This window comes from Antennarius striatus, chromosome 22 (assembly GCF_040054535.1).
Source record: "Antennarius striatus isolate MH-2024 chromosome 22, ASM4005453v1, whole genome shotgun sequence".
Classification (NCBI taxonomy): domain Eukaryota; kingdom Metazoa; phylum Chordata; class Actinopteri; order Lophiiformes; family Antennariidae; genus Antennarius; species Antennarius striatus.
Window position 1 is genome coordinate 2,813,932 of NC_090797.1, and position 19,752 is coordinate 2,833,683.

A 19,752-nucleotide genomic window follows, 5' to 3' on the forward strand; every position below is an offset into this window, starting at 1 on the left:
CACCGATGATTTAATGTTTAATTATATCGTAATTATCTGTAATGTGTCATTTAGCATAGCTCAAAAATTGTCCAGCGTTTTTCCGTAAATTGGTGGGGTTTTTTTTGCTTTTTGAGGGAAGGTTCTGGTGGGTGGTTTTGTTTCTGGAGCGACTCCTGTTCCTTTTTTTTTTTTTTTTTTAAAGGTTAGGACCCAAATGCAGAACTCAAAGCACAAACATGAACAGAAAAAGTTAGCAAAGATTTATTTCGGATAGTGACGTCACCAAAAAAAAACAAAGAAACTGGGTAGATTCCTTCAAATGCGATATTTTTAGCACAAAAAAAACTCGTTTTTTTGGTAATAAATTTAATATCAGCTGTCAAAGCTGTTCATGTTTTATTTAAACAGCTATCAGACTTAAAACATGTCTTTCCTCTATTTCATAAACCTATGAAGGGTGATCTTGAGTATTTCAAACTAAATTTGTTTCCGAGATTAAAGTTTCACCATCATTACCGGGATGCTTGTAACTTTTGCTTAACTAGTTTTTACTTGTTTGTCTTGACATAACTTCCATTTATTCAGCAATCTAAACAGTGGAGCGCACATAAAAGAGCAGGAGCCGGGTTTGTTTTTTTGGGACTGGCATGAGAATGAGTCATTTGGAGGCTCTTTTCAAGTCCCGTCTGCTAAAATCAGAGGTTAAATAGGAGCATTCCTCGCATAGTTTCATAACCATATGTGGAGATTAATGTGTTTGTCTAAAGGGGATAGCCGCTCCGAGTGTCGCTGGAAGAAATCGGACAAAAGAAGCCGCGGTCTCCTCCTAGCATTAGGAGCGTTTAACCAGATCCAGATATAGGTGAGCCTCTGGCTGCTAATCCCAGGCTGCTGCTTGTATAGTTTCAGCCTCATTTGGTCAAAATGGACCCATTGTTTTGGTGCTTTTTTTTTTTTAACTTGAGACGTCTTGATACGATAAAGGCATTATCGAGCGGCGTAATCCCAGAGTCTGTCAGGATAACATCAACTTAACTTTTAAGGCTTTTTTAAAAGGCAGTACTTAGACACCGGCTTCTGCGCCAAGGCTTGGCAGTCTCGACAGGTAGTAATTTGACTGGTGAATGTCATTACAGCCATTGTGGAAGAAATGAGGGGAAGGAGTGTTACCAAGAAAGGAAATTCAAATGGATGAATGCATGATGGATAAATGTCGTTGAGTTTAGCGGAAAGAGGTTGAAAAACGTACGACTCCATGTTGCTTAACTTCGAGGAACGCTGCTCCTTGTGTCTCTGTTAGCTTTGCAAAGTGTGGGTGGTCCTTTCCACCGTATATACATCAGTTACAAGACTTTCCTGCAGGCTTCCTCTTCTGTCCTTCCACCTGGTAAATCCTCCCTCGACGAGACGGCGTGATCCTGCTACTTTCAATTCCAGTCATACAATTTTATTACTAGCTTGAAAAATTAGGTTTATTTCCCTTGTAAAATCTCTGATACGTGTTAATTTTGTTGACATACCTTTATTTTACCGACACGTATTTCGATGAACTATATCACAGTCTTCCCGGCTGCATAAATCAAAACATTATTCGCCACAATAGCGGGACATTTACACGCTGCCATGCTTGCGTTACTAATAACTTTGTCTCCCTTGGCGTCGCCGGTTCTAGGAAGTGTGTGATTACGCTGGGGCCTTGTCGGTTTTAGTTATTGCTCTCATTTTGTCTCGATTATGGTTGTATGAATAGCCCTATATCCAAACGCAAGTTGCCGTCTAAACATAGAAAGTGATTTTTTTGTGGCGTTTGGAGAGAGTCTGGTCTGACTTTTACTCTGCAGGCTCAAAAAAAGGCCCGGGTGATGAGGATGCAACGAGGAAGGGCGAAGGATCACCTCGGTGTCGTGGTTAGTTTTAGCTTTTCTGCCTGACTGCACCTACATTTAAATTCAAATACGCATCTGCAAAAGAAGCCCTCCTTTACCCGACTTGTGAAAGGACTGCAGGCGAGACTCGCAGCGCATAGGAAGCTGGACTCAAATGCGAGGTCACGATTGGGGACCTGAGTTTTAGCCAAGCTTTGACATGTAGCTGAACACCACAGGAAGAACTAGCAGCAGAGATAGGAGGAGGAAGAGGAGGAGGAGGAGGAGGGTAAGACTGAGGGAAAGAAGGAAGGAGGTCACTGAGGGATGGAGGGAGGGACGTCGAGCAGGGAGGGGAAGGAACAGGCATTGGGCTTTTTTTTTTTTTGTCAGCTGAGGCCGGACTGTGGGAGACTATTACCAGATGTTGTTGCATTGTGTGTCTGCTTGGAGAAGGCTGTGTGGAACGCTGGTATGGTGTGAAGAGAAAGACATTGTTTGAAGGCTATTTCAAGGTATGACAGTAATAGTTCTTTATATCCTGGCATCTTACTTTCCTTCCACAGTCTGCTTTCCTTCTACATCGTCTCGCCACAAAGGATAAAGTCTTTAAATATTCCTTAAATCACCGAGATGCACCTTTTTTCCTCCCACCCCCCCTCCACTCCTCATGTCGGTTTACTTTGTTGTACAGTCAATGTTTCTGCTGGTTTACACAGACTACTAGATTTACGATGGGAGGCTCTGCAGCTCCTGGGTGGTCCCTGTCCTCAGTCACATACCCTACTGGGGTATTTTTAGCCAGAGTTACCCTGAACTGATTGAGTTAACATCCTGCCTTGGCTTCTTCTTCTTCTTCTTCTTCTTCGTTAAATGTGATTGAAGTTTGTTTGGAAAAGATGTTTTGAGGCACTTAAATGCTTTCATCTAATGTAAAACTGCAAAATGTTTGAATGAGATTAAAGTGTTTTTGCAAAAATCAAAAAAATCTTCTTCTTCTTCTTCTTCTTCTTCTTCTTCTTCTTCTTCTTCTTCTTCTTCTTCCTCTTCCTCTTCTTTCTTTTCTGTCATTTTTATGCCTCATTCCTTCTTCTTTTTTACACAAAAGTTTGTGGAACAAAAAAAAGCACCTCCTGTCTGGACTTGAAGGGCTATTTTTTCTTTATATTTCACTTTTACAGGTGGAAACAGCAAAAAAAAACTTGCAAATGTTGAAAAAACATTGTTTCCTGTGACTGTTTCACAATAAAAGCCTCCCTGAGTTAGATCTTATAAATGCTTTTAATGTGAAAGAGCAGTTCCTTTTTGTTGCATGTTTCATTCACTTGAACTTAGAGGTTAATGTGACTCTAAATTTTTATTTTTTTATTATTTTTTTATTATATATACTAGTTTGATCTCCGAAGGGAAATTAAGACAAACTAGTATATAAAATTAAATAAATTAAAAAAACATTTAGAGTCACATTAACCTCTAAGTTTAAGTTAATGAAACATGCACTAGTAGACTAGTTAGTAGACTATTTAAAACAGGGCTTAGGTTCATCAAAACCTCAAGGATTTGAATTTACTGTATTTTGTTGAAGGTATTTCTGTCCTCATTCTGTCAATCTTTTGCTATTTTCATTGCTGAAATTGCCTGAATTAACACATCTTTGGCTGATGGTATCCCTCAGGGCACAATCATGAATCATGATGAAATGGACTTTGAGCGACGCCGGGAGCTGAGGAGGCAGAAACGGGAGGAAATGCGCCTGGAAGTCCAGCGGTAAGAACCCGTTCGGTTGGCTTTCATTAAATGCCTGCAGATCAGAACGCTGGGATTTTCTGACTTATTCTCCTCGCAACACGGAAAATATTTCAAAGGTCAGTCGACCGAAAATAGCTTAATTTACAACACCCCCCCCCCCCCGGAACACCTGCAGTGCTGTCGCCAAAGGTCTTGCTTTTGTAATGAAGCTCTGGTTATCGATGCACGGCGCACCCCCCTCTGAAGTCCATGCCAAGTCGGAGCAGGGATAGAGCCGCCTTTAATAGCCCGGACCCTCCTCTAGGTCTTTAAAGACATTGCTCAGCAAATATTGTCTTCCCTCAACTCATGCTTGAAGATAAACTTTAAAAAAAAAATTAAAAAAAAATCTGATAAGCAAAGTGATGACCTTTAAGCGGGAATGTTCAATCAAGCCTTTTCCTCCCTTTTTTCCCCCCAATTTTCTCTCTTTGTGAACTTATCCTTAATTCAATGGGAGAAATTGATTTAAACCAAAGTTCATTTCCACAAATTGATTGAGCGGTAGCACGCCAAGAGCAGTCATCAAAAATAGTAACAAAAAAGGGGGTTTATTGAGAACTTGATACATAGCACGCCAAGCAGGCGTTTTTATAAGGCCGCCTCACAAAAAAGTCTGCTCATCTGTTCTGCAGCCCTTCCAATTAAACACGGGGTGCGGGGGGGGGTTGATGCGGATGCAGATAACAGCCAAGGTCACTCGCCTATTCGAGGAGAGTTACTCCATCACAGGCCGACGGAGGCCCGCCATCGATGTTTCTTTCTGCTGATGATTCTTTTAACGGCCAAAGGAAACGCGCGAGGTGTAAAGATCCGAGCCGGGCTCGTGGGGTAAAAGAGCATTTCGCTTGGAAATGAGAATTCAGAACGGTCAATGGTGAAGGACGCTCGTAAAGACATCCAGGGTGAGACTTTGAAAGGTGCCTGACAGCACATCCCTGTTGTATGATTGGTGCTAAGTGTATTTTAAAATTAAACTTACATTCTGCGGTTCATGATTTAAACCACAAGGAATGCGTTTGTACCGCCGATGGTATCGTATTTGGGATTTTAATTTGGGCGTGGGCTTTTTGTGTCTTTAGGATCGGTTTACATGATGAGCAGTTTACCCAGAAATGCTAATTGAATTTGCATTTTTGGCATTTGTTCACTGCTGTTTTGCTGCCTCGTTTCCATAGCGATCTTCCCATGTGAACGCAAAACTTTTACTGAACTCAAAGGATGAAATTCGGAGATTTTGGCAAAACATTTGTCACGTAAATCGAGTTGCTTTTTGTGTTTAGCAGTTAGCGAGCCGCTAAGTTAATGCTATCACTCAGTGTTGAGGAGTTAGCCTGTTGTTGGTTTATTATTGCATAAAATGCCGTCTTCGGCTCTGAGCTAAAGCTAAAGCTAAAACAAGTTGGCTAACGAACCAAAACAAGAGCTAAAAGACGCTAAAAGGTCCCATTTGGGGTAAGGAGAACCTGAAACAGGGAGCAATCAGGAAATTTGTTACGAATTTTAATCTTTTTTTTTCCCTTTTTAATGCATCAAGAATTTAATTCATCAAATTTAAGAAGCAAACTTTTTCTTTTTGTTTATTTAAATCAACTGATTTCAGCTGATTTCCGTCGTTTTTTTTTTGTTTTTTTACCCGCTACCCGCCGGAGAATCAATCCGGAGAGTTCACATCCTGTACTCTCTGACATTCTTCTTTCCTGGCTCTTTTTTTTATTTTTATCTCTTTTTTTTTTTTAGACTTAATGTCTCATTTCCCCAGATGTACTTTAAATAGCTGATTGCAAGCGAAGGTTAATGCCTTTTGCTATGTTTCATGGCTTAAAAACCTCCATAAAACCCCCCGCTGTTGGAATTATTTATGTCGTTTCGCAGTGTTTATTTTACATGGGGAAGATGGAATTTGGCAGGAAGTGTAAGCCTAAGAAGAAGCCGACGGAGGGAAGCGACGGGGAGGGAAATGGACCGGAGATCTGAGGGTTGTGAGCGTCTGTGACATTTACATTTTCAGCTTTTGGCTCCAGTTTCCTTCACGACCGTCCAAGCAGCCGTAATTTCAACCGGCAGGTGACATGTCATCTCCGCGTTGTTTCCATTTCTGCCAATTTACTGGAACAATGACTATTTACATGCCCCTTCTTGGTTGGGGTAGTCAGAACCACATGTTGCCTCGTTTGGCCCGGATCCATCCCAACGCCATCGGGTTGGCAGTAAAGTAACGGCTGCAGGAATGTTTTTAAGTGTTTACCTGCAAAGTCTGCGTGACGCCGGGACTGGGAGATTGTCTGTGTGAGGTTTGTGTTCAGTATGTGTGTGTGTGTGTGTGTGTGTGTGTGTGTGTAGTCCAGCAGTCCATTGCGTTGGGGTTAGCGTGAGTGCATGCACTCATTTTAACCATGCAGGTGTTTTCACTTAAAGCGCGTTTTGGATCGGCATCAGGTGAAGAAGTTTTGACAAGGTCCAATCACTTTTCTGAACTACAACCGTGTGTGTGTGTGTGTGTGTGTGTGTGTGTTTGTGTGTGTGTGTGTGTGTGTGTGTGTGTGTGTCTGTGTGTGTGTGTGTGTGTGTGAAGATGAGGAAGACGAAGAAGAAGAGCCAAGCTCTTCCTGTTCTGTCTTACATCAGCCTCAGTTACAGTTGTAAGAAAATGATTGTTGACAGGGGGAGCGTGCGCCCGGCTTCGATCCGCTTCTAGTTCTGTCGACTCAGACGAATGCATGTGGAAGCAGAATAATTCAACCCCCCCCAGGTTTTTTTGCCAGGTTTGGCAAAAAAACATCCGTTCGCAAACAAAAACAGCTCATTGTGACAGATTTTATGTTCTGATTTTGCCCCAAAAATCTCCTTTTAAAGACAGAATTATTGAAGGTTTTCTGGGCTCTGCGCCTGAACTCTTTGTCGACCCAAAAGCACAAGAAAAATACATTTTATTTTGTTCAAATATTTGAGGTAAATACTTCTTGTATCTGTTGCCTGCAGATACTTTTACACCGTTCTTGGTTGATTTTTTTCACGCAAACAGTAAAAATATAGTAGAGATTGAAGATTTTGCTTAGCGGAGGAATGTCTTTACTGCCCCCCCCCCAGCCCCCCATTAGATTCCTCATGTATGTGGAATTTTCCCAGTCAGTCCAGCGACCAAAGGCTATCTGCTCCAGCTAAAAATATCCTCCTTTTGTAAGAGCGATACTCGTGGTCCACAAAAACGCTGTTGTTGTTGCTCCCTGCTGAATGCAGCTGGACTAACTCATACCCCCACCCCCCCCCACCCCAGTCGTGACCTACACACTATTTACACATATATCTACAGCAATGAGTCATCACTTCACAATACAGTTCAATAGTTTGGAGGAGACGAGCGTTCGAGTTCTTAAACCGCTTTAAAAACCTGCAGGTTGGTTTTTGGGCTACCGGTCGTTCAGCTCTTGTGCTAAGCTAAGCTAACGTGCTAACTTGTGCGTACGGTATCACGTGACTACCTACTAGAAATCTGTGATGTAGTGAAGCCGTGCATCTTGAATCGTGAACAAGTGAGGGATTAGTGTAGTCGAATGGTCCTATATTCTTTTTTTTCTTTTTTTTTTTTTTTAAATGTTTTGAAAAAATAATAATAATTAATTAAAAAATGTTTTTAAAAAATTGGAAATTAAGAAAATATATCGTTTTTAGTGTTTATGGTGTTTTATTTTGACACTTCCTCGTACTTCCTGTCCCCTGATTGCCACCATCTTTCTTCTTCCTCCCCATCTGCTTTCTCTTGCTTTTCTCCCTCCCTCCCCAACCTCAAACTTCTCGTCTTCTGCTTTCGTTTTCTCCCCTTTGTTCCTCTTTTTATTCCTCTTATCTCCACCTCGCTCCTCTCCTACAATTTCAACTTCCCCTTTTTGTCTCCCGGGTTCCTCTCTCTCTCTTTCTCTCCACCATCACCCTCTTCTTCCCCTTCGTTCCCGACATCTGCTTTGGCTGCTTCCTCCACCCCCCCCACCCCAAGAGACCAGGAAGGGAATAGGAAATAACACCCATCCTATGTGAACGAGCCATGGCAAACAATTCCCCGCCCTGGGCCGTGTTCCAAATACGAACCGGGCCTGAAATCGAAACGACCTTCGGTTCTGACAGGAAGTAGAGATAAATCGATGGAGATAGAGAGTCTGTTTTATATTCCTGTTCTCTATTCTACTTCTTTCATCTGTTGGAATAACTCTGCTAACATTGAGTATTGGATCAGATCCAGACGGGAGGAGGGGGGTGAGGAAGGGAGACAGACACGGGTGGGGGGAAGGTTGTGGGTTCTGGACCGCCATTAGGAAGGGAAATAGTCCAGAAAGACCGGCGTGGGAATGGGTCAGCATTTCTGACAGTACATGCAGAGCCCCCACCCTCTCCATGCCTTCCTTCCCTTCCCTTCGTCCCCCTCGCCTCTCGAGGAGGGGGGTGAAAACCTTTTTTTTTTTGTTCTCATGAGCTCCTTTGCCGAATTGTTTTCACTGACATTTCTGGGATATTTCCACGTGAAAGAAAATATTTGGACATCTTTTCGCTCGCGGCGGCGCCCTTTTTTTTTTTTTTTTTTTGTCTTTCATTCTTTTCGCGTTGAGATCCCACCCGCCAAAAACGCTCGATTTCGCGCAATCCTCGTTTAGAATCAGAGACAACACGAGAAAACGAGACCGGTGTGCAACACCGCTTCTAATTTCCCTTCCAGATGCATCGTAGTGTGATTTCCTTCCTGAATCCAACCACCCAAGGAAAAGGGCATCTGTTGCCGTCTCCATTCTGAAAACCTTTACTTTATAACCCATGACACAACGTCACACTACAAAATCTGCAGATTACTCCTTTTTCCATTATCGCCCCAACGACAATTCCTTCCCCGTTTTATTTTTTTGTCATTTCCTCGCTTCTCCTCTTGATTCTCTCTCATTTAACTCGCTTCCCCCCCCCTCCTTTCTCTCCACGTCTTCCCATATTTCTGTGTCAGTATGCTGATAGAGTTTGGGGGCCCAGGTAAGGGAAAGTGATATTAAATCACGGTTGTGCATACGCCTCTCCAGCCAAAGCCGTGATGGACAGGAATGCTAATTCAGCTTTTAGGAGTTTGTTTTCCTCTCTTACTGAGGAATTTTTTTTAACCCTGAGACTGTCATTGTCAGCGCCAACCAAGGACTCTTTTTGTTCCATTTTTAGCGGTTGTCGTTTTCTTTTTTCTCATGACATTTGGCGCCGTTTTCTGGGATGGTGCAATCCTTTGGGGAATTAAGGCAGTTGTTTTATTTTTTTACAGAAACAAGAGTTAATCTGCGTTTTTTTTTTTTTTTTTTTTGTTGTTTTTACTGCAAGGGCAAAACTCTGTTGAAGTCGACCAGAACGTGAGTGGAAATGAAACGAGTGAGATTTGTTGAAACAAAAATCAACAAGACTATTTAACTTTTGATTTAACAAAAAAATAAATAAATTTAAAAAAAGTTAGACGTTCTTCGAATTTTGACGCGATCAAACGCAAACTTTGCTAAAATCAGTCGTCGTTCTCAAAAGGCTGCTGACGTCCAGTGTACGTACAATTTGTAGCCATGAAATGCCTTCTGGTGCAAACGTAAAGATTGCATTTATGCAGATGATGCTTGCAAAAAAATGCATCCATGCCGTTGTGAAGTTCGATGCAAGTCACTTGTAATTATTCATGCAAACTGTTGGGATAGCCAAGTCTCTGCTTTCTACTGAAGCGTTTTATAGTTACCCTTTCAGCAGGAGATATGATTCATTATCTTGTAGCCGCCGTGGCTAGTTGGGTTTGCTGTAAGGCGGGAAACAGTCCATGCTGGACGCTTAAAAATTCTGTATTACCTCATTTTAAGCTCACGTGTGGACTATTGCCTGACGTCATTGATGTCATCCTCCCACAGGTCCATCTCGGGCGTTAGCAGATTAATCCCATCCGTTACGACATACAAGAACCAAACGGGAGGTGTCGAGGGGAAGGAAAAGGAGGAAGGAAATTGTTGTTCACAGGCCGTAAAAAACCCGACGTAAACCCAAGCAGCTTTAGCTGGACTCAACACACGTGTCGCAATTAACATGCAATGGCACACTAGACTGGATGACCTCAAAGCTTTGCGCTGTGATGTGAGGTAGCTTGACCTGTGGGAGGATAAAGGTCAGATGGGGTGAAGCGTGGCCCTGGCAGACATCAGGCGGCAGAAACATCCTGGTATTATTTCCATTTTAGCTGTGTTTCATTTCTAATAGGGTATCAAATGGAGTCTACTTTTAGGGTGTTGCCTCTTTCCCTTAAACCCATTTTCTTCTATTTCAGTTAGATTTCCTGAAATTCCCAAGATGACTTTGGTTTAGCCGCAAAGAAAGGCCTCAGCCTGTTGCACTCAATCAAATCTAAGTACATAAATATACAGTAGCTCGCTAGTCTAGCAGACTGTGAACAATGAAGCCGTGTTGATGATCACGTGTGGCCACGCCCTTCACTTAAAACCACCACATTTAATAAAGACATGCAAAATCCGCTGCGAGTCTGCATTGGATTTTGCTCTATTAAAGATATGAGCGGTTTGTAGATCTTGGCAGGAAGACGAGGAGAGACAAGGAGGAAGATCGGCTCATCGGTCTAATGTAGAAAAAAACTTTTTTTCCCGACGTGACCTGATGTAACCGAGCTTTCCCTCTCCGAAGGGGGAAAAAATGGTTTCACACAGTTAAGATATTACATTTTTCTTCCATAAAGAGTTATTCAACACGCATTTTCATATTAGTTTTATTGGCAAATGATGCTGTTAATCAGTAGTTAGCTTTTGCCAAATCATTCAACAGAGTTAAAAAAAAATAGCTCAAGGCAACACATTTTCAACTTTTTCTTGCCACGTTCAACACATAAAAATTCAAATTAAAGAAAAGAAATAATAATAAACAGGCAGGAATAGTGAGATTTGAACTATTGAAAAGTAAATTACATATTACTTGGTAATTTGTGAGTTTTAAAGGTGTGTTTCTTTAGATTACTTCCCACTTTTGGGCAGTGTGTTCTGCCTTCAGTCCTATTCTTTGCAGCAGACTGTGTGAATGTATTTCTGATATTTCAAATATTTCCTCTGGGTGTTTCTGCAAAATTACACTTGTGGCTGGAATTTTGTGTCGACCAGGACTGAGAGTGCCTTTGATGCTCAGATTCTGCTGTGAGATTTTGATCGAAGGGCGACAGCAAATCCCAGGAATCCAGTAGGGGCGGTCATTCGAATATCCAAATACAAGTTAAAGATCGCAGTTACATACAAACAGGCAACCACTTAGGAACAAAAGCAGGAAATGAAGCCTGAGGATGCATGAGAGGTGTGAAGAACAGGACTGAATGAGAAACACAGTACCGAACTGAGACTGAACTTTCATGGAAGTTTTATTCAAACTTAAACCAGTGTGTCTGAAACCAAGCTCACTCCATCCAAGTCAGAAGGTTTGGGTTTCTTAGCTTGAGAGAAATGTGTCTTTTCCAGTTTAACGTGGCAATAAATTCCTTGTGGAAACATAAAAGTTTAAGGCTAGCGGTTGTTTTGCTCGCTCTTATGCAAACACCACTCACAATTTGTGTTCCTACGCTAGCCAAGCCGGCATTAGCAGAGTTTCTCTGGCTCTTCTCTTATCCTTCGCCAAGCTGTCTCCAGACCAAAGTTTTTATCAGCTCATGAAAACTGCAGCCACGATAAGAGGTATTGGTTTGTTGCGCCGCTGACAGGTCAGCTTGATAAGAGAGAAAAAGGGGGGGGAGACTCCACAAATCCTCCAAGTTCGGTCAATGTGATGATTACAGTCCAATTTAAAGAATCGCTTTCTTTGAAGTTTCAAACCATGAAGCTAAATAGAGAAACGGGGGTGAAAGAAGGGAAAGAGTTCAAAGTTGCCAACAATGAAAATATGTCTTGATTTTCTCACCCCATATTTCTCTCTTCCTCAGAATGACAAGGAATGATGACGATGACGAGGAGGCGGCCCGCGAAAGGAGGCGCAGGGCGAGACAGGAGAGGTTGATGAACAGGGAGATAGAAGACTCCAGCGGACAGCCAGACAGTCTGGTCTTGACCAACAGCCACAGGTGAGACATTCAGTAGCCGAATGCTGTTCATCCAGATGATAACACACCATCCTGCGCCTTTGAATGGGTTTGGGGGTACGCCAACAGTCTGTATCGAGACAAACCCAACATGTATTGGATAATCATAAAGATTATGATTACATTGAGGATTTATGGTAGCCTGGACCTCTCCTGTTACGTAATTATGCTATGGAACCGCTAGTCTTTTAGCCCGCCAATATATACCTTTCTTCAACTTCTGGACCAATGCCCTCTAGAACTCTGATTACCTCTGGTAAAAGGATGAACCAACGGAAGGAAAGGATTTGAGTTCCATTTTCTCTGGTCAAGGTCGCTATGACATCACATATTTCCCCAATCTCATTCATGTGATATCTCAGGAATGCCATGAGGTAGTTTCCGTGACTTTGTCCCTGACGTCCATTTGGACTCAAAAATTAAACTATTAGAAGTTGGTGGTCAAAGTTCAAGATCGCTTTGACCTTAAAAACTCGAATTTATATTTTATACATGGCAAAGAACTTCTTTTTAACCAATGCACGAATTCAACACTAAACATTTTACCCGTGACACTAAGTCATGATCTCACACGTATCCATCAGTTAGTCTACTATATAGGAACAAAAATGGCTGATTGTTGATTTCTATCCAGTCCCTGGTGGGTTGCTCTGACATCCAGCAACACAAACACTCCTTTGTGGTCGTCAATGTTTTCTCTCAGTGACCTCAGAGATACGTCCTGGGCCAGTCGAACAGCAAGAGGGTTGTGCAGGAGAATGCAGAGACGGGACCTAATGTTGACTTGCCATTGTTGATTGTGTAGATTCAATGATAATATTTGCCTGACTTTTAGGTCAGAACCTTATGAGTCACGCTGTTTGGAATGAGGTAGATGGATGTCCGGTTGGGGCAGTTGGGCAGTCTTTAAATGTAACACCTCTTGGATGGATTGCCTGATTTTCCTGTAGCACCACCACATTCATTTTTGTGGTTTGTAGTGAAATGTCTCAACAGCTGATGGACAGATTGCCAGAGACCCTCTGTCTTGTTTATACTGTGGTAGGTTGGTAGGAAGGTAGGTACACCAGACATCCGAGGGAGTTTGTACAAAAAGACCATTGAGTCAAGGATGAAGACTTGATTCCAAACACTGACTCCAAGAAACATTTTAAATGTTCCTGTTTATTTGAAGGTCTGACCAAAACTTGATTTCAAACCAATACTTGTGGTAAAGACTTGTCAATACAGGCAATTGTCAGCCTTCCTGGCATGCTGTCTTTTCTACCAAAGAATTTCATATTTATCATTTCTGGCAGCCCAGACGAAAGTTTTTCTCGAGAATTCATACTGTTTTAGTGTATTTTTTTGTGTCAGTGTCAAGTGTTAGTTACTGTCTGCAAGCTGACCAGGCAGCAAATATTTTAAAGAACCATATCCTTTTGTTGAGTTATGGGAATTGAGCCATGTCAAAGATCTTGTCTCAAGCGAGTCAAAGCAGAGTCTTATGCTCGTTCAGCATTGTCTCGTTGCCTTATCGTAATGCTGACGATGGATTAACTTGAAACTAAGTGAAATGTTCTCTTTTCTAGTGTGACAGAGACTGTGACCAGGCCTTATGGTGGCGTAGATGACGACGACCTGGCCCTGCAAGAGCGTATGGCCAAACGTGAGGAGAGACGGCAGAGGCGTCTGCAGGAGGCGCTGGAGAGGCAGAGACAGCTGGAGGCCACCTCAACCGAGGCTAACGATGGCGTAGCCACAGAGAAAAACAGCGTTCAAGAGGAGAGGTCGTCCTCCTGGCGCAAGGGTCGCTACCACGATCACGACAACGAAGAGGAGAAGACAGGGATGTACGACTCAAGGGAGGAGAAGCAGATAGAGGAGCCAAGGGAGGAAGAGGAAGCTGCTCCTGAAGTGGAAGAGGAAGCACAGGAGTATGTCGAGGAAGAGGAGGAGCATGGAGAAGAGGTGGTGGAAGATGAACCGAGAAGGTCTTACTTGAAAGAAGAGGTGAGCGACCTGTTGATTCCTGCATAATTTCAGCCAATTATTGTCTCGTTTGTGTTGACAGTCCCGCCAAATATGATGCTTATTTCTGTAGGAACCAACCGGAGAACTTAAAATCCCAAGCAAGGTACGGCTCTTTGATTTATTGGCTTCTCAGCACCGCATCCTGGAGTCATTCGCCGACTTTTCCATCAAAGAAAAACTGTGAACCTTTTTCGTAGGAATGTGCTGAGGAAGAAACGCGTTCATTAGTCAATGACAGGACCGAGTCAGCAGCATCAGAGGTATCCAGGGATGATCGTGTAGATTACAAGACTATGAGACTCACAAATGACAGCCAAGAGGGGAATGAGGTAGCTGAAATACTGCACTTTAAGGATAACGAGGTATCATACATGTGGTAAGATTTCCTGTCGAGGTGTGATGCACTGCACGGAAACTCCCCCTGGGTAATTTCAGTGTCTTGTTGCGACATATTTACAGAAATTTTACCGGAATAAACCACAAATTCGACCGATGTCGAAACTGAACACTGAAATTACGCAGATACGTTGTGTCATCACGGTGTGGTTTTCGCAAGATACAAATTGCCGGTATCTGAGCCCGTCTAATGAGGGACGGTTTCGGTCCGACCAGTCAGAGTTTTGGTTCCATGCTTTGCCTTGTGGAGTGGTCACGGTTGTTTCCTGCATGTCTTCCATCTCAATCATCAAACCGGCAACGTCCGTTACACCGACTCCACTCCAGAATCGTGTCATTTAAGATTTGATAAACGTCTTCCAGTGTTCATCGACCAATTGCGGTATATCTTGTACACTTGCAGTCAAATGCTTCCTGTAAGAGTTGCTATTTTTGAGGGGGAGTTACTGAATCCCATTATCCTCCTGAACTGTTCTTTCCGCAGTGAAGATGAACACTTCTTGCATATCTTTCAGATCTCTCTTGTAAACATTCTTGGTCCGTCTCGCCTTTGCTGGCGAGAACTCCTCTCAGTTTCTAGACGACTGAGCGAAAGCAACGGTGTTCAAAGACACTTCCTGCTTCCTGAGACTTTCCCTTGAAAGTCTTAAGATTGTATTTTCCTCACCATAACAGAACTGACGTGTGTCTGTTAAATTTCAGACGCAAAGGTCTAATTAAAGTAAGTGCATATTACTGGGCATGTTTCCATGTTGTAAATAGAGTCCAAGGCCCGACAGATCAGAATGAATCGCTCTTGACCCAAAAATAAGATTTTAGTCATTAGCCAATCACCCCGATGCCGAGTCCACAAATCATTTCTTAAGCTTCATAGCAGAAGTTGCAGGTGAAGACTCCTCAACGTTAGCCCCAACTGATCTGGAAAGACCTTGTTCTTTACCCCCATTAGTCTACGTAGCCTCTAAAGCTAAAAGCGTCTGAGGTGAGCGTTGGAGGTGGAACACATGTGCACGCATCATAGGACCGTGACCTTTGCGTACCTCACTGTTTTACCCAAGACCCGACTGAAAGCAGAGCTCCATCAGACTTAAACATCACTTTTTTAGCTTTTCTTGTCGGCATTGAGGTACGTCAAGATTGCAGATCCCTTGGAGTGGCGTATGCACGCATGTTTGATTCCATGCACGTTTCCCACCCAACAGGCTGCATGCTAATGCTTGGAGCTGTAACACCCGGTGTGGTTTCCGATTTAACTTGGATGCTTCCTGGAGTCTGCGGTGGCTGTGCAGAGTTAATTTGAATGTCTTTTCTTTTTAAGTCCCAGTCGTCTTCAGTTGTTTAGTAGAATTCTGCCACGCTGTGAAACTCCAGACATGTTTTGTGGACTATTGTGACTTTCCATTGGCATAAAGGTGAGTAGATAATTACTAAAACTTCCCTTTTTAGATGGTGTTGGCTTTTAAAAAGTTCTATTTTGTTCCCGTAGGAAACATAGTCTAGCATGCTGTTTGCACCACAGGTTGATAATACACAGTGCTTTGACTGGCAGCGTATATAATGGGTTTAGACGCATGATGATTATAGTTTACACAACTCCAATCGTATTTTTGATGATGGTTGAACGTCTGGGGTGGATCACATACAGATGGAGACACGCCCACACTGATCACATGTTTGCTAATCTTGTCTCGGAACAGCGTTCTGGAGTGGAGACGGCGTGACGTGACGCTCCGTGCCGGGTTTGTTTTGGGGTGTGGTCTGATCACCTATGTCGACCGTCAGGCTCCGCCCACTCGGTCCACCCCACCCCCCCCCCCCTGCCAATGGTGTCTTTGCTCACGGCGACGCTGCGTGTGCTTTTGGTGCAGGTGAGCGACAGACGCAGAGACAGGGAGGAGAGCGAGGAGCAGAACGGAGGGCTGTATGAGGAGGAGGCGCCTCCCAAACAGCACAGGACACCTGAGAGGACCGCCAGGTGAACAAATGCAACACACACACACACACACACACACACACACACACACAGTGTGTCATCAATTAATCAAAAACAACACAACTTGTTCTAACTTATTCCAAACCTTACGTGCATGAAAGCATAAAAACAATAACCTGAATGTCGGCAATCTGCAAAAAAGGCATGTTTTGATTGTGAATATAATAAAATTAATTAATAATTATTAAATAAAATGAATAAAAATCTAAAAATCAAACAAAAAAATTTAATAAAACAAGTTAAAAATTTTAACATCCATAGATCCCCAAAAAATGTCCCAAATTGACAATAAAAAATGTTTTTTTATTGTGCTGCTTTAACAGATTGTGTGGAAAAGTACTGAAGTAACACAATATCCTCTGCACAAAGAGCAGTTTGGGTTCAAGAACTACCAGCCAGAAACACACAACCCTATAATAAAACATAGACTTTGAAAACGATATAATAAATATTTGGGATTTGCTGAAGGATGGAGGTTTAACCGACGTTCATCGTTTGTCGCGTAAACTAACGTAAGCGTCGCCTCGAGCTTCTGCAGATCGTTTGAAAAAGCACAACTGATGATAATCTCATTTGAAGTTTTGGCTCGGCTTCCAATGACGGAGCAGCGAGGTGCGTTTTGAACGTGGCTCACCTCGGGTTTTAATCCCCAGCGTGAAAAATGGGATGAAACTCGAGGTGAGCTGTAAAATTATCTCCGCAGAGGAAATCCTGGATGTTTATGTTTGTGTGTTTTCCCTCCGGCTGGGCGTGTTCGTGTGATCGTCTCTAAAAAGGAGAGCGCCTCTTTAAACATTTATCTCCTATCGCATGTCGAGCGTTGACCTTTGCATATCCTGATTGCGTGTCTCTGTCTTGCGACCCAGTCGCGGTAACGTCCGCTCCCCCGAGGCGTCGGCCGGCGACGACCAGGATGACGCCGTCCGCCTGGAGGCCGAACGCAAGCTGGAGGAGCTGAAGCGTCGCCGCGACGACGCCGAGAGCGAGGAGTTCGAGAAAATGAGGCAAAGGCAGCAGGAGGCCGAAGCCGAGCTGGAGGATCTCAAGAGGAAGAGGGAGGAGAGGAGGAAGGTGCTGGAGGAAGAGGAGCGGCAGAAGAAGCAGGAAGAGGCGGAGAGGAAAGCCAGAGAGGAGGTAAAGAGGAGGCAGCTTTTAAACGGGTGACTAAACACGGCCCGATTATTTAGATCCAATTTATTTCGATCCCGATTGTTAATTATTATTTAGATTTATTTTAGATTATTTATTTTAAATTTATTTATTTATTTTAGATTTATTTATTTTAGATTATTATTATTTAGATTTATTTTAGATTATTTATTTTGGATTATTTTTTTATTTAGATCCCAATTATTTAGATCCAATTAATAATAATAATTAATTTTAGCTCCACTTGAGCTCCTTTTGCTTCTCTTGATTCCTCCTTTTACGCCTGCGTGAGCTGGAAACCCATGCATCACCCTGACGCTGTCGCCGCGGTGACAGTATCTCGCCTCCGCGCCTCGCCGTTATCGCCACCCAACCCTGTTTGCGTCACCCACCCGTAACTCACGCCTCACGAGGTGATGACCTCATCACCTCGCATCTTCCAACCCCCTTTCTCGGACATCGTCGCATTTTGTATTCCGGCCGCGATTGCGTTCACGTCCTCGCCCCTTTTTTGTCGATCTCGGCTGTAAAAAAAAATAAAAAATTTGGCGGCCCCCGTCTCTCGCTTAGCCGCCCCATTCGTCTCCTCTTGTGTGATGTTAATGAGGCCTTTTGGTTTGTAATTAAAAGATGGCCCTGAGATACAGAGAGACTAATTAACTAAGACAAGAGTTGCTGGAGAAGGCTGATATGCTGCCAAGTCGCGGGCCTCTTATGAATACAGTACAAATGCATCAAACATTAATTGTTTTAAAAACTGTTGATGGTCCTCATCTCAAGTTTTTCCAGAATGCATCGCTCCTTTTTTTTTTTTTTTCCGCTGGAAAGGAGATTTTGCTGGGAGTGATTTAATTAGTGCTCCAGTTGAAAATGTAGAGTAAATCAATTAGAAGGTGCGCATATCCATTGTCAAGGCCGACTGCCGCTCTGATTGTCTGTCGTTTGGAACCGGTTTGGAAAAAAAAAAAAATCGGTCAATTTATTCCTGGATTAGACAGTTAGCGTTAGCATCGGTGAGTTTTTCTAATTTATTTATTTCGTTTGTGAATGTGTCGACGCCAAACTGCATCGTCATCTAAATACGTCCGTCTTCGTCAGGAGGAGAAGAGGAAGATGAAGGAGGAGATCGAGAGAAGGAGAGCAGAGGCGGCTGAGAAGAGACAGAAGGTGGAGGAGACGGTGGATGGAGAGGACAAACCCTTTAAGTGTGTCAGTCCTCGAGGCTCCTCCCTAAAGGTCAGTCAGACGGATTTTATTTTAATTCGTTATTGTCTTTACTTTGTTGTTTGATTTAGTTTTGTTCGGTTTATTTTAATTTCTTATTTCTATATATTTAAATTTCTTGTATACTTTTTTTAAAATCCCGATATTTTTATTTTTTCTAAATTTTTAAAATAATTTTTCTATTTTATTTTCGTTTTCATGCATATATTATGTTGCTGTTTTAGTATCTTTAAAAAAAATGTATATTTTTTTCTTCATATTTTTTTGAATATTTATTGATTTTAAAATATTATTATTTATTTTTTATATCAATATTTTTTATATTTCTGTATTAAATCTGTGTTGCATTTTTCTGCCTGTATTTGCATCCCGCCCTGCCGAGTCATCAGCATAATGAAGTCTGTAATTCCCCCCCCCCCCCCCTTAACCGGCGGGGGCAGTGCGGCTCGGGCTAAACGCTGAAAATATTTGGAGAGATTAAGTTCCAGATGACCCGTCCCGGCCTCCTCGCGCCTCCTTCACTCCTCTGCATGGAGTGTTATCTGAGATGAAGGTGTTCAGCAATACAACCCCCCCACCCCCCCCCACCCCCAATACTTCATCTGAAGATAAATGGTCGTCACGGCAAAGAAACGTTTAATCAGCTCGGATGTGAATAATGTCTGCAGCGTTCCTAAAAGTTGACTCCCACGTGGTGAAAAGTGAGAACCGGTGTGGAAAATCTAATTAGTGACAGTGGTAACGCCCATATATGGTCGTCCTGGTGAGTCCAGAGCAGGAGTAACGCACTTTATTATCTGTGTCGCTTTTCTAATTCATGTTCTCCTGTGACCCCCCCCCCCCCCTCCGTGCTGCGTTCAAGACCCATCTGTACTTTGTGATCATGTTCACCGTATGTGTGTTATTGTGTGTGTGTGTCTGTGTGTGTGTGTCTGCTTGCAGTGTCATGCATGTTGTTTATGCGTTGCTCTATTAGCATACATACATGTGTGTGTGTGTGTATTTATATGCACATAACACGCATACAGCCACATTTTTGGTATATTTTCAGCCTAAAATCTAAGTCTAATTTTATGTTTAGTCAGATTTCCATGTTTGTTTTATCCGTAAAGTTTTGATTTCAAATGCTTAATAAATTTAATCTTAATCTCATTCCTCTATCAGATTAATCTGATCGTTATCTGATGGAGAAACAGGTTTAATGCAGTTTTGCAGTGATGTCGCTT

General features: G+C 42.7%; 1 protein-coding gene across 4 annotated transcripts in view; it reads left to right on the top strand.

The window, feature by feature from the left end:
• The window catches only part of cald1a (caldesmon 1a), a 42,664-nt gene that overhangs the window by 16,964 nt on the left and 5,948 nt on the right, over positions 1-19,752 (top strand). For 2 of the 4 annotated variants that reach the window (XR_011034147.1, XM_068306596.1), the window contains exons 2-8: positions 3,523-3,614; positions 11,596-11,733; positions 13,323-13,743; positions 13,835-13,867; positions 16,029-16,135; positions 17,020-17,287; positions 18,401-18,538. Coding sequence is in view for 3 of the 4 variants with exons in the window: in XM_068306596.1 (XP_068162697.1) it covers positions 3,532-3,614; positions 11,596-11,733; positions 13,323-13,743; positions 13,835-13,867; positions 16,029-16,135; positions 17,020-17,287; positions 18,401-18,538 (1,188 nt within the window). In the remaining variant the exon portion in view is untranslated. Of the gene's footprint in view, positions 1-2,245; positions 2,363-3,522; positions 3,615-11,595; positions 11,734-13,322; positions 13,744-13,834; positions 13,868-16,028; positions 16,136-17,019; positions 17,288-18,400; positions 18,539-19,752 lie in introns of those variants that run through there. The other 2 variants (XM_068306597.1, XM_068306598.1) reach the window with 2 other exon arrangements.